This window comes from Atta colombica, unplaced genomic scaffold (genome assembly GCF_001594045.1).
Source record: "Atta colombica isolate Treedump-2 unplaced genomic scaffold, Acol1.0 scaffold145, whole genome shotgun sequence".
Taxonomy (NCBI): Eukaryota; Metazoa; Arthropoda; class Insecta; order Hymenoptera; family Formicidae; genus Atta; species Atta colombica.
In genome coordinates this window covers 1,025,899-1,039,283 of record NW_017259234.1, presented here as the reverse complement: position 1 = coordinate 1,039,283, position 13,385 = coordinate 1,025,899, and the positions used below count along the sequence as shown (strand labels likewise).

General features: G+C 29.8%; 1 protein-coding gene across 4 annotated transcripts in view; it reads right to left on the bottom strand.

Moving 5' to 3' along the window:
* The window catches only part of LOC108685072 (long-chain-fatty-acid--CoA ligase 5), a 44,663-nt gene that overhangs the window by 17,851 nt on the left and 13,427 nt on the right, over positions 1-13,385 (bottom strand). For 2 of the 4 annotated variants that reach the window (XM_018189700.1, XM_018189701.1), the window contains exons 3-5: positions 9,640-9,763; positions 4,283-4,619; positions 831-1,299 (exon numbers count right to left, since the gene is read on the bottom strand). In XM_018189700.1, coding sequence (XP_018045189.1) covers positions 831-1,299; positions 4,283-4,619; positions 9,640-9,763 — 930 coding nt within the window. Of the gene's footprint in view, positions 1-830; positions 1,300-4,282; positions 4,620-9,639; positions 9,764-12,345; positions 12,630-13,385 lie in introns of those variants that run through there. The other 2 variants (XM_018189699.1, XM_018189702.1) reach the window with 2 other exon arrangements.

Below are 13,385 nucleotides of genomic sequence, written 5' to 3'. Positions count from 1 at the left end.
TAGCTAAGTTTTATATTTATTTTAAATATGAAATCAAAAGATTGTATAATATCGAGTTTGGATATAAACAATGCATCGGATAAGATGATAGGCAATTAAACTGCTGAAAACGATTTATTGAAATATTAATTATGTGATCGAGGATGTATTTATCCTTAATGTGAACGCAAGAATAAATCAGCGGCCGAACTTTATTGATAAATTTCATACTGTCATTTTTTTAATCAATTGACTGAAAGATTTCAATTGACTCGGAGTGATTTCGAATTAAAAAGAATCACTGTGATTAACTTAATCCATAATTAACTTACCAAACGACTGTATTATTATATTAATATGGATAATATTTGTAGTTCGTTCGAGGCACACAAATACATGCTTTATCCTTACGAATAAATTTATCCTTCAGAATTAATACTATATTTATTGGAATATTTCATGGTTTTATAAAAAATTGTTTTTGAAAAGCACTAGAAACGCGATTTGTAGAAAAATTAAAGTTAGTGAGATATATGTATAGAAATAATTTTAGAGCCTTCGTAAAAAAATTTATCCAAATACATTACATTGTACTATTGCTGGAACGTTTTGTTGTAATATAACAAAAAGCGGACATCTTAACATTGTTGGCATTTCGAAACAATGATACAACAACGTTTCGCAACCACCATACAATATTGCAATGTTTCAGTGAAATCATTCTGCAATGTTTCTGCAATCTTTCTGTGCTGTATGGGATGCTATTAGATGTTGAGTGTAAAATTATAATATTGATGTTATACGTTAGTGTTTACTGAGAGGAATCGTCAATGAGAATTTCCATAGCTCACCTTGTCATATACACGATTCAGCAGTCTAGGCACAGCCGGTATGACGGTAGGCCGGAGGGCTTTCATGTCCTCGGGAAGCTTCTTGATGTCACCGCTGTAGAATCCAACGGAACCACCCATCATGTACATGCTGTTCTCGCAGCAACGTTCCAGCATATGCGCCAACGGGAGGAAGCTGATCATTATGTCTTTGGACGTGATCCCGTGATCACCCATTTGCATTATCACCGCGCAATTAGACGCCATGACATTCTGATGCGTCAGCATTACACCCTTCGGATTGCCGGTGGTGCCAGAAGTGTAGCAAATCGTGCAGAGATCGGACGGGTTCGGCGGCAGCTCCGGATGGTTCCTCTGCGCGCCGAGGCGTTCAATGTCGTCGAACTTGTATAGCTCGATGCCGCGGTTTTTCGCTCGTTGGTTCGTCGCCGGCCGCGTCTCTTTCACTACCACCAGCTTCCGTAAACATCTGTTGAGATCGAGAATCGTTCAGACGGAGGAAAGCGCTGCCCGTGGTTCCTCAGCCGAGAACGCTCCGCTTCGTATCGCCTAAGCTCTTAGCAGCGTTACAGATTAATACTTTCAACATCGCGCTTTTAAAGCTCTTTTCGAAAGCGGCCCTGAGAGCGTTCTCTCTTCGAGAAAACTGACGCCCGGAACATGTAGACTATATTTGGCTTCCGGCTCGCGTGTTGCGTGAAAAAAATTTGTTAAAAAAAAAAATAACAGATCCTCATATTCACTAAAACCATTTGAAATATTATATAATATAAGTGAAGTAGAAATTTTTTTAGTCTATTTTAGTCTCAATATCGCATGTCGCCTGAAAAAGATATTCCCCGGTAAAAAATTTGTCCCCGGTAAAAAATGCATGAATATGTATAAACATACGTAAATAAATATATGTATAAGTATTCACAACATACATAATTTTATATGAAAAATACATGTTCATAGTTTCATATATCCTTCTTTCTACTGTAAAATTACTTTTTAGTGTAATAGAAATAATAATAGTAATATGAAAATATTAAAAATAATTAAAAGTATAATTTTCACACTATTTGTTTTAGAAAAAATTAAATTTGAAGAAATGTAAAAAAATTACTTATGTATAATTATATATATAAAATTATGCATAATTGTGTATGAGCAATTTTTTTTACATTTTTTTCAAACAATTTTTTTTTTATAACGAACAATGCGAAAATGATCCCTTGAATTATTTTTTATGTTTTCACATTATTATTATTATTTCTATTACAAAGTAATAGAAATTAAAAAGTAATTTTACAAAGAAAGATAGATGTATAAATGTATGGATATATTTCGTGTATGATATTATACGTATTTATGAATATTTATATATGTTTACACACATTTATACATATTCATAAAAAATTTTTTACATATGTGGAATTTCTTCCACATATGTACATTGGTTATTTCGATTAAAATCGTGCATCGGCGGTCAAATTGGAAAGACTTACACAAAATTCGACAGATCCAGATTCACGAATCCCGGTTGAGATGATATTTTTTTGCAATAAGTTCTATATTTACAGATTTTTAAGATATGACTTTATTATTAAATCGAAGATTAATTAATTTAATTGTGAGATTATTATTTCAGTTTATGATTGTATTTCAAATTCGACAAATCAAATCGACTCATAGAACTGATAATTGTATATTCACATATATAAATATTATGTACTAAGTATCAAAACCCACTTTGATCAAAAATGAAATTTCTTCTCTCTTATAATATTTAAGGAGTATAGACGGAATAAAATTTTGAAAAAAATCGATTTCTTAATTTTGTAATATTTTGAAAGATAAATGTAGATCGAGAATACATATGCCAAGTTTTGAGAGATTTTTTCGCAAAATTGACGGAAATATAGCAGTTTTCGTAGAGTAGTTTTTGTACGGCGATGCGTTAGAACTGCTTCTTCGAAGAAACGGAAGAATTATTATATGGTCAGAACTATTATATGGTCAGAGATTGCCGAATAAGAGTAATTTAAATGTTTTAATTTAAATTTGTGCAGTTAACATATATATAGTAATCTGAAAGTAAAACTTTAAAAGTATTTTTCTCAAAATCATGTTTATCAACCTAGTTGACAGCAAATCAAAAAATCTACTCGACCAATTGACTTGATGTAAATTGCATTTTTTTCAAAAAACTTATCTCTATCGCCGGACGTAGCCGTTTTTTAATTAATAAAAATTTCACAATTTTATTCAACTTTTTTGCAACAAAAAAAAGCCAAATTAAAAAAAAGATTCATATGTCCGCCATTTTGTTACTTTTTGTGATTTTGTAATTTCCTTATGTCTGGCTATAGCTATATTCATTTTTTACTATCATAACTTTTTATTTTTTTGTTTCAAAGCGTAATCGATTCATTGTCAACGAGACAAAAGTAACTGTTCAAGATTACAGCAACTTTAATTCTAATATCCGAGATAAAGAAAATTTTTTTACGTACTTCAGTACTGATAGAATAAAAAATACCATAAAACAAAATTATCTGATTTTATTATATACTTAAAAAAAATTCCGAAGAACCCCCGTTTTTCAGACCGTCATCTTGTCTATACTCCTTAAAGAGGCATTATTGATCTAATAACATATGTATTTTTAAAAATAAATTTTGCGACATGTTTTCTTTTGTGAATATTATTACTCACAAGTGTTAGATGATAAGAGTTCTTTGTGAACTATTATTATAGTAGTTCTTTGTGATGATTTTTCTAATCACTTAAGAGAGAAGTTACCTTATTGTCTAATTTAGAACGTTTACACATAAATTATTCGATATTATTATGAAATCAATATTTTGGCATATTAAATTATGAACTAAATTACAAGTTTTTTTTATCGACATGCTAAATTAAGCAGTATTCAATTCTTAAGCGCGTGACTCCATCAATAATCAATAACATTGATATAGGTGTGACAGTCATGTAAAATGAAATTTTCAGAGGAGTACCAATTAAGTATAGTCGGATATTGCATGTTGCTTGAATTTTCAAACAATAAATAACAAACAAGCCAAACATGCAAAACTGAGAAAAATATTTTTTAAATAGTTGGATTAATTGGAATAGTTGAAAATAAACAAATAAAAATTTTCTGATTAAATCTACTAAATTTTAATTGAAAACCGGAATGCTAATTAATATAATCAAAATCATCTATATTCAATCAAAGATTTTTCTCGGTGTAATATGTAAAAAATCAATTATTTAAAGATAAGCAAATATAGAGAGTATCTTGTGGAGATAAGCGCAGAGTACTTCTAAATTAGTGATTATCAATGATATTAATGATTATATTAATAATATTAATAATGATTATTAATAATGACAAAGCAATTAATTTGATGTAGTGGCTAAAAGACGTTTTCTCCGTGCATGTTTCAAAGGAGACCACCACGTACCTCGGCGCTTTGTCGAGGAGCAAATTGCACTTTTGGTCATCTTCACATACCACCAGATTAATGTCAGCCTGATTTATGATGAACGCACAGGCGTCGGGGCCTAAGGTATCATACAATGGCACCACCACGAGCGAGTACGAATAGCACGCTTGTTCGGTGAGAATCCACTCAGGACAGTTCTGACTGTACAGGCCTACTAAGGTTTGTTGACCAGGGGTCAGCCCCAGGGACACTAGGCCGGAACCAAAATTCTTTGCCCTGAGTAACGTCTCGTTGTAATGAAGCCATTGGTATGGTTTGTTCGGCCCGTCTCTCCATCCCAAACAGGGACCGTTATCTACGAATTAGAAGAACGTTTGTATTAATCAAGAAGAGCAATTAATTTAGCGACTTACACTAAGAGAAGTGTTTAGAATTTTTAACTATATAATTACACGGTAAAATTACGGTTAGAAGATATTTGTACAAGAAGATCGTAAGAATTTTATTCGCATCTAGAGAATTTATTTTCAGTTAAGTTTGTATAGAAATAAGTCATAAATATATGAATTATGAAGTTCCATTTTTATAGTTATTACTATTATATTATAATATTAATAATAATAATTACTTATAATATATTTAGTTCTTTATTAAAAAATATATAATTGCACCAATAGTATTTGTTTAATTAAATACACTACGTAATCTTTTTTATGTAATTTCAAAATTTCTGTTAACTTCTCTTTCTCTCTCTCTCACTCTCTCTTTCTATCTATCTATTTAAATTAACCCGTTTTGTTCTAACTTTAATCGCACATGGAAAGAATGATTTTGCTAAAGTAGGTATCTAAAAATATAGCTAAATACAGATTTGAAAACAAATTTGTTAGACCATCGAAATAATTAGAACGTTTAAGTTAGTTGCTAGAATGTCAAAATTTTTCGTAGAGAAAGGTCACTAATGTACAACTTTACTTTCGAATAATATTTCTTAAAGATAAGCTAAAAATAAAACTTTAGAAATATAAATACAAACTAGAAAGTGTCTTCTATCAAATAATATAACGATTTTTTATAATATTATTTGCAATTTTGCAATAATTAACCCTTACTCTCTCTCATCACTTTTATTCCTCATTTACTGTGGAGTCATTCGCGTTTTACTTCTATTAAAATTATTTGTATTAAATTATTTCTATTAAATGAATTGCAATGAGATGATAATACTGTAGTGAGATGGATTTTTAACCATAATTACTTAATTTCAGTCTTTTAGTATATATAATTATTGATTAAAAAGTGAAATGGTAGTAATAATTGATAAAATTATATAGTGATGAATTAATAATGCATAGACAAACAACGCACTTGCCTAAGGCAGTAAATTTGAGAGGACGGAAAAATTTTCAAGACAGAAAATTTAACATAGTTGATAAATTTTTAATTTGTTAATCTAACGTTTTTACACAGTTAACATATTTTATTAGAAACGATATTCTAAATATAGTTAAAAATGTATTACTATTTATATTACTTATAAGGATTATTAAATATTTTTATCAGCTAATGCGGGAATATAAATCTTCTATTTTCTTCATCCATTTTCCCTTTTATAAATTAATTTCAAATTTATAAATTAATGAAACCATCTAGGGGCGACTAGATGTTGGTGCCTAGGGGCGGCAAAATGCTTAATCCGTCACTAAAATTATGTAATATATGTTTAAATGTACTTTATCGACGTAGACGATGTGCAAAATTTTGCTCAGACATGAGTGACTCAGAGACCTCATGAAAAGGAATAAGAGATAACTTTTTTGTAAGATAAGCAGACATGGACCCCAAAACTAATAGTAGGCAATAATGCCACATATTCCTATTCTTTTATTTTTATAAGAATTATCTGTACGAAATATATAGAAGTAAATGTATAAGATTTTTTAGAATCTTTTCACATTTGCATATAAAATATTTTTTATTAATTTATATGCATACTTTATGCTTCCCAAACGCAAACATACACAGTTTCTTTTTTTTAGGGTCTTTCTATAGCTTTGCGATTGTCCTTAGCTTCGATAGAATTACATTATAATGCAACACTATAAAGATTATAAATTAGCTGCTTATGATTTGTCTTATAAACAGGTTCACGCTGTATCTCAATTTTATATTTAAGGGGTATCATTCTACTAGTATAACGACCAAAAAATTGAGGTTTTCTTAACGGATTACTTCTCAGTGAATATATTATGTATTAAAGCAATCTTGAATATTTATAAAAGTATACGTTAATAATATAAAAAAAAATTATGAAGAATGTTAATTATTGTTTTTAAGTGTTTGCTTATATAACACATTAATGTGACGTCTCAAAAAGATATGTCCTTTGCGAGATTGATTTCTCGGCCTAGACACAAATCAACATCAAACATAAAACAATGTAATATCAATAATATAGTCACTATTATTTAAACTACGCAATTTGCACAAGAAAATCGTAAGAATTTTATTTTCACATTTGTAGAATTTGTTTTTAGCTAATTTGTTTTTAACTAATAGAAACAAGTCACAAATATTATAAATTATTAGAGTTTTTACTTCTTAATTATCTAAGTAGATTAGTATTAATCAGTATTAATAAAATGTAGTAGATAGTTTTCGAGAAATGAGGAATTTTTTTAGGAGATTTAGAAGACTTTTATTAGTATTGATGACTTTCCTTTGCTCATTATATATGCGTTCTATATACAATAAATGCAAGAAGAATTCATACAGAGGAAATTTTTTGCACAACAAGCATTATTTATAGAAACTAAACATTAATTAGCAATTTATTAACAATAAGTGTGTTCTATTGTAATATAAAAAAAAAAAAGCTTCGCGCGCGCAAAAATAATTCGTATTCTTAGAAGCAAAATTTTTCAACTGTACAAATACTTTTTGTGCATTCAAATAAAATAATTTTTCATTCTTGCTCATCATTAAGATAATGTATTTTAATTGCTTTTTTAAGTAAAATAATTTTGAGACATATATAGGCTATTTCATTTTTTATTAATAAATTATTAATTAATGTTTACTTTTGTCGTCAAGAACTTTTTGTCGAAAAATATAATTTTTTTTTAAAGGTATCTCATCTACGTATAAATATTCGCACTCATTGTATTTTAATGATCTAACTAACAAAATTATTTTTAGATTTGTGTATCTAATTAAATTTTTAAATACTTTAGCAAAATTCCATGTTTTTTCTCCCATGCACGTGTCCTTTCCACTGTTCTCGGAACAATCAAAGACATTCAAGTTGATCTAGGACTTAAGACAGTAAAGAATTAGTAATAGCGTAGGTATACCGGATAATCATCTACGAGCGATTTCCTCCGTGTGATCGCCAGGTTATAAGCAGATCATCTTTAGCAAGATTATCGATCTTCAGATATGTCTGTTATTGTTCGCCGTCGTTATAGGTCGCTATAGGCGAGACCTATAGAGAGCTGCAGCGACAGGTGTCGGTTACGCGGGCGTGAGTTACGCAGCATAGCAAAAATAAGAGATACACATGGGATCAAAATAGATTATCAACCTTCGTCAGAAAGGTCATCGAATCGCCAACGGAGGCGAAAAGGCAAATCGCCGTCGCTCGTCGTTAAACACCATTCGTAGTTCGCGCGCTCGTTAGGAAACTACTTGCGCGCGCTTGTTTATTTTGCTTTATAATGCCACTATGTCGCGCTGTTTGCCAAACGAGCCGCTAAATCGACACAATTGCAATTGCAAATTTTGCAAGTGTCGGACGCGTCGACGCCAAGATCGCTTCCGCAGATCTTATGTGATTTTACTCGCACATTCGCGACGATGGCGGATTTGCGAGATGTTTTCTGCAGCGTACCGAATATTAGTTTTTTCGATCAGCATTGAATACATTAATACATTGAATAAGCGCGCGAGATATTAATTAAACTTTAATTTGAATTAATGTTCGTAAATAATTCTTCTTCTAATCTTCCTCCGAAGATTAAGGGAACTTTTTTCCTAGTAAAAATTTTTCTTAACATTTTTTATATAATTTTTCGGATTTCTTCAATATCGGAATTTGTTAGAATTCTTGCAGTTTCATAATTTTATAATTTTTAGGAAAATCAGATTTTTTTATATGAATTGGAACACTTCAAAAATGCTGAGAAAATTCTTTTTAACTCTTGCGGTACAATACTGGATATTTCGTATCTGATTTTTGTTCATGTAAGTTTCTTGTAAGTTTCTTGATGGATTCTGCATTCCTTATTCATTTTATTATTTTCCAAAATAAAATTTAAACATTTGTTTTACAAATTTAAAAATATGTTCATGAACGTCTAGAGATTTTTAAAAAACCCCTTTAAATAAGTGAAAAAGATAGACGGATCCCAAATGCTTAGATTTATAACGTTAAAATACACGTTTTGTGCACCTTCTCGTAAGAACTAGAATTCTTCACACTCCTCACATAAATTTTCCAATGTTGTAACTAATATTTCTTATTTCTATAATTTTTGAAGAAAACTTACAAAATTCGAAAAATTTTACAAATTTTTAAAAATATTATAAAAGATAATATCAGAATTTTGTTCACTTATCACAAAAAGAATGATTTTGTTAAAGTATTTAAAAATGTAGCTAGATACAGATCTGAAAATAAATCTGTACTATCAAAATAAATATGCAAAAATTTCAAGGATAATGAGCAATATTGCAAAAAATTTGACATCCTATAGAAATTAGTTTGAGCATTTTATATAATTATTTTAAACAATAAAATTATTTTCTAATCTATATCTAGCTAAATTTTCAGACTTTAGCAATCGTTCTTTTGATGTAAGATTTGAAGATAACAGGATCGATATTATTTTACTCAACCTTCAAAAAACTTAATAGATTTTTTGGAGTTCTATTGGAATTGTAAAAAACTAAATTTTTTAGTCGAAAACAAATAAAAAGAATTTATAAATATTTAATATATGTATACTGAATAATAATTTAATATTTGAGTATTTCTCTGTTCAATATCCAAATATGTAAATATCAACATATAGTTCATAATATCAAATATATAATGTCATTTTCTCCTTCATCATTTTTTCCTTTGTCTCATTATAGAAATGTTTTTTTCATCTGAAATTCATTATTAATGTTTTTACAAAATATTATTCTCGTTTTGACAATTAATTTCATTTGAATATGTAATTAAATAATAATAAATACAACGTAAATTATAAATATTAAATAAAAAAATATCAAACAATTAATTTTATTTTTAAAAATCTCAATAAAATCCCCAAAATATCCAGGCTGGGTTTTTTTCCCTGGGTTTTCAGCCCTGGAAGATAAAGACTTACTGGACTCCTTGGCACCTCGACGAAAGCCTTCATACAGAGTACGAACATCCTCGTAAAGGAACGTGACGAACTTGCCCTCCTTGCTCTCCTTGCAGAATTTGGACATCCGGATATGCTCATTGCCCTGCAAAGAGACGAAAAGTCGCGTGAAAACACATCCGGCACACGCTCGTTATGTAATCCCGAATGTGCGGCAAGTGCGGCACTAAATTTAAATCAGGCACACGCATACGCGTGTATCGACGTGTCGCGTGCGGAGCAGCTGATTATACGGCGTGGCGGCCGATTACGGAAAGACGAAAGGGACGGCCGCGACGTTATACATAGTTACGCATGTTTCCTATATATCGATCTCCACCACCGACCGACACGGACGTGGGCTTTAAGCTCTCGAGCTTCATCGACGTGCTTGTGAAACGACGACGTCGAACCCACCCACATTCTCAGCGCACATATCGTTCGCGAAACGTCCCCTGTACATATGATAACTATATTTTCTTAAAGAAAATAAAGGACAAATCTGAAAATTTTAGGGCTTTGTTCCTACATATTTTCAAATCAGTCTGCGATTGTCAAAAATCTGTGCACTATAAAATTTTATTGCACAGTATATAATCAAATTCAAATAATGCGCAGTTTTCTGATAGTTTGAAACTGGTTCGATTGGAACAAACCCTTGATCTGAAATAATAAAAGATTCGAAATAATAAAAAATGATGACTCTTTGAATAAATTTAATTTAAAAAATTAAGAAATATAATTGCAAAATAAAAACAAAAACAAATTATATTTATATACATAAAAACTGTAAGATATTTTTCGTAAAAATTTGCTCATTAACATAATGTAGATATTGGAACGTTAATTAAAAAGAATTTCCTGTAATATCAAAATAAAGGGCAAAATTGAGTTTTGAAGAAACAAATAAATCTAAAGGACAGCTATATCTAAAAGACTGTCCTTTAAAATAAAGTCACCGTTAAAATATAGTCACCGTATCTATACAAGGAATCATCAATCTATCAAGGAAATAATAGATGTATCTTTACAACTTCTTTTTGCGTTGAAATATCCGTTTCTTTAATTATAGGAAGACGAGAAGCAAATCACTTTCTAGAAAAGAGACTTGATTTACGAAATGCGAATATTTGGGTTTGAAAGAAAGCAATGTCATTGAGAAAATGTTTTCGACAGATTGCTATTTAAAAAAATCATATTCACGAATGAAAGATTAAAAAAATAACAAGCTTTTTATTTCGATTCAATAAACGATATCTTGTTATGAAAATGCAGGATTTAAATTTATATTTTTTAATGGTTTGGCTTCTGATTTATTCGTGCACCAAATACAGCGTGTTGCATTCGTGATATAAATATTTAAAAAATAAACAGAATATAGTATATGTAATATAAATAAATAAATATCGTATGCATTATATACATGTAAATGAATAAATATATATGTATATACATTGTATAATTGTTACGTCAAGTGTAATATCTATATATTGTGATGTACTATTACATTATACATTTTTTTTTTCATTATCAAATGCTTCATGACTGGCATTCTTACATTAATGTCCAATAATTATGGCATAACTGAGAAAAAGTTAACATCGTTAATATGATTGTGAATGAAGAATGAGTATTAATTTATTACTTAAACAATAATTAGTATTAAGGTTAGTATTATACGATATAAAACACAACATTTTATGTGGTATGCGTAATTTAATGTTATAATTTATCCCAAAAAATGTACGTTAAACTATTTATATTAAAATATTAAATAATACGCATCATTTACATTTCTCTACAGTAAATTGCATCTAATTTTTATATTTAATATTATAGATTACACGAACAATTGCGTTCAATTATATTTAATTAATTATTTAACACATATTTAAACTAGGAATAGCTTTCTTTGAGTGACGTAAAATCATTTTTCATTTTTCATCAGGATGTAATATCGATAAAATGGGGCATAACAACGATTATTCATCTTCTTCAAAAATCCATAACGTTAAAATGCGTCCAATCATAGCGCTGCTGCTTTCGTTTCTAGAATTCTTGTCACGAAACGCACTTAGATGATCTACTTATAGTTTCACGAAAAGTAACAGTAACTATTACCAAATATTGAAATACAATTTCTGCAGACTTCGCAGAGAAGGGATGAATGAAAATCCCCATAGAGATTTCTCTATTTTATAAAGAATCTCATAATTTGCGAAAAACAGTGTTCAATCGGGTTCTCGTATCAAAGATTCGATTATGTACCACACGATTTGATGAAAATTACAAAAGTGAACTAATTTATTAAAATATTTATACAGAAAAAACATAATTTTGTTGAAGTATCAAAAAATTTAACTAAATACAAATTTGAAAATAATTTGGATCATTTAAAATAATTACGTAGGAAATTTAAGCGTAATGAGCAATGTTGCATAAAGTTTTGACATTCTAGTAACCAATAATTTGAATCGTCCTATAATTATTTCGATCAGTCCAACAAAATTTATTTTCAGATTTGTACGTAGCAAAATTTTTATATAGTTCATCAAACCGTTCTTTCCGTATATACTTTTATTGCTCAAGTACTTGAATGAATGTACTCATTTCTATCATTTTTACTTCGTTTCATAGATCAAGATACACAATCGACCTCTAGATAAATGAGGGGACAAATCACCGCACGTAATTGCGCGACTGCGAGAAAGCTTCCCTTTCCAAGGAGGCCACTCCACCTTGAACGCGTCGGATTGATCGCCGAGATCTATCGGCGGGTGGATCGGCTCGTGAAGAAAACAGCTCGACGACATCCTGGCACGTGCAGCACGTAACACGCACTTTTAACGGGCGCGTACACGCCCCCGAGTTTCGCGAGCTACTCTCAAAATCGACTCTTCTTACACGGGGCATAAAATAGATCGGACTAACCGGACCAACCGGACCAACGTGCTCGCGGCCACTGAATTCAAGTCGAGCTTGTGGCCGAGCTTTCGGTCCGAGCTTTTGGCCCGAGACGTGAATGTTATGCGGATGATGCAGCTTGCCGCGTGGAAGAGGTGCATGCTGTCAAGATCACTTCGAGTATATTATCCGGATAATTTGAGGCGGGGACAATAGTTAAACTGAAAATTACTGAGAATCTGGATGTATATGGATGTATAATTGAGAATTTCTGATGCTTATATTGTTAAATTTATAATATTAAGTTATATGTATTTAATTTGAGTTATTTTTAATCATTTTCTATAGATCGTCACTGCTCCTATTCAATATGTTGTTAATTTAATTAATTAAATAATGAAGCTAAACAATTTAAGAGAAATGTATTAAATTTCAAATTTACTCAAATTTAATATTTATTAAATGCATACATTAATATGAATGCTGTTTACTTTGAAATTAAGCAATTCAATCAGAAAAATAAGTTGATTAGATATGATTGTTTTTTTAAATATATATTTTGTATTAAAATAATATTGTGTATTAAAATAATAATACACTGATATACTTGGAAGTTAAAAATAATATGTTAAATGTTTTGATTTTAACCTTTGATTTTAACCTTTAATATTTAACAGTGTAAATTAAATTCAAATATATTCAGATCGAATATTCATCATCGAATAGAATTCTTTTTAATATATGTAACCTACCTTCTAATTATTCAATCTAATTATTCAATCTATCTTTGATACTTTCATTTAATTCTTATTGCCCTGTTAATC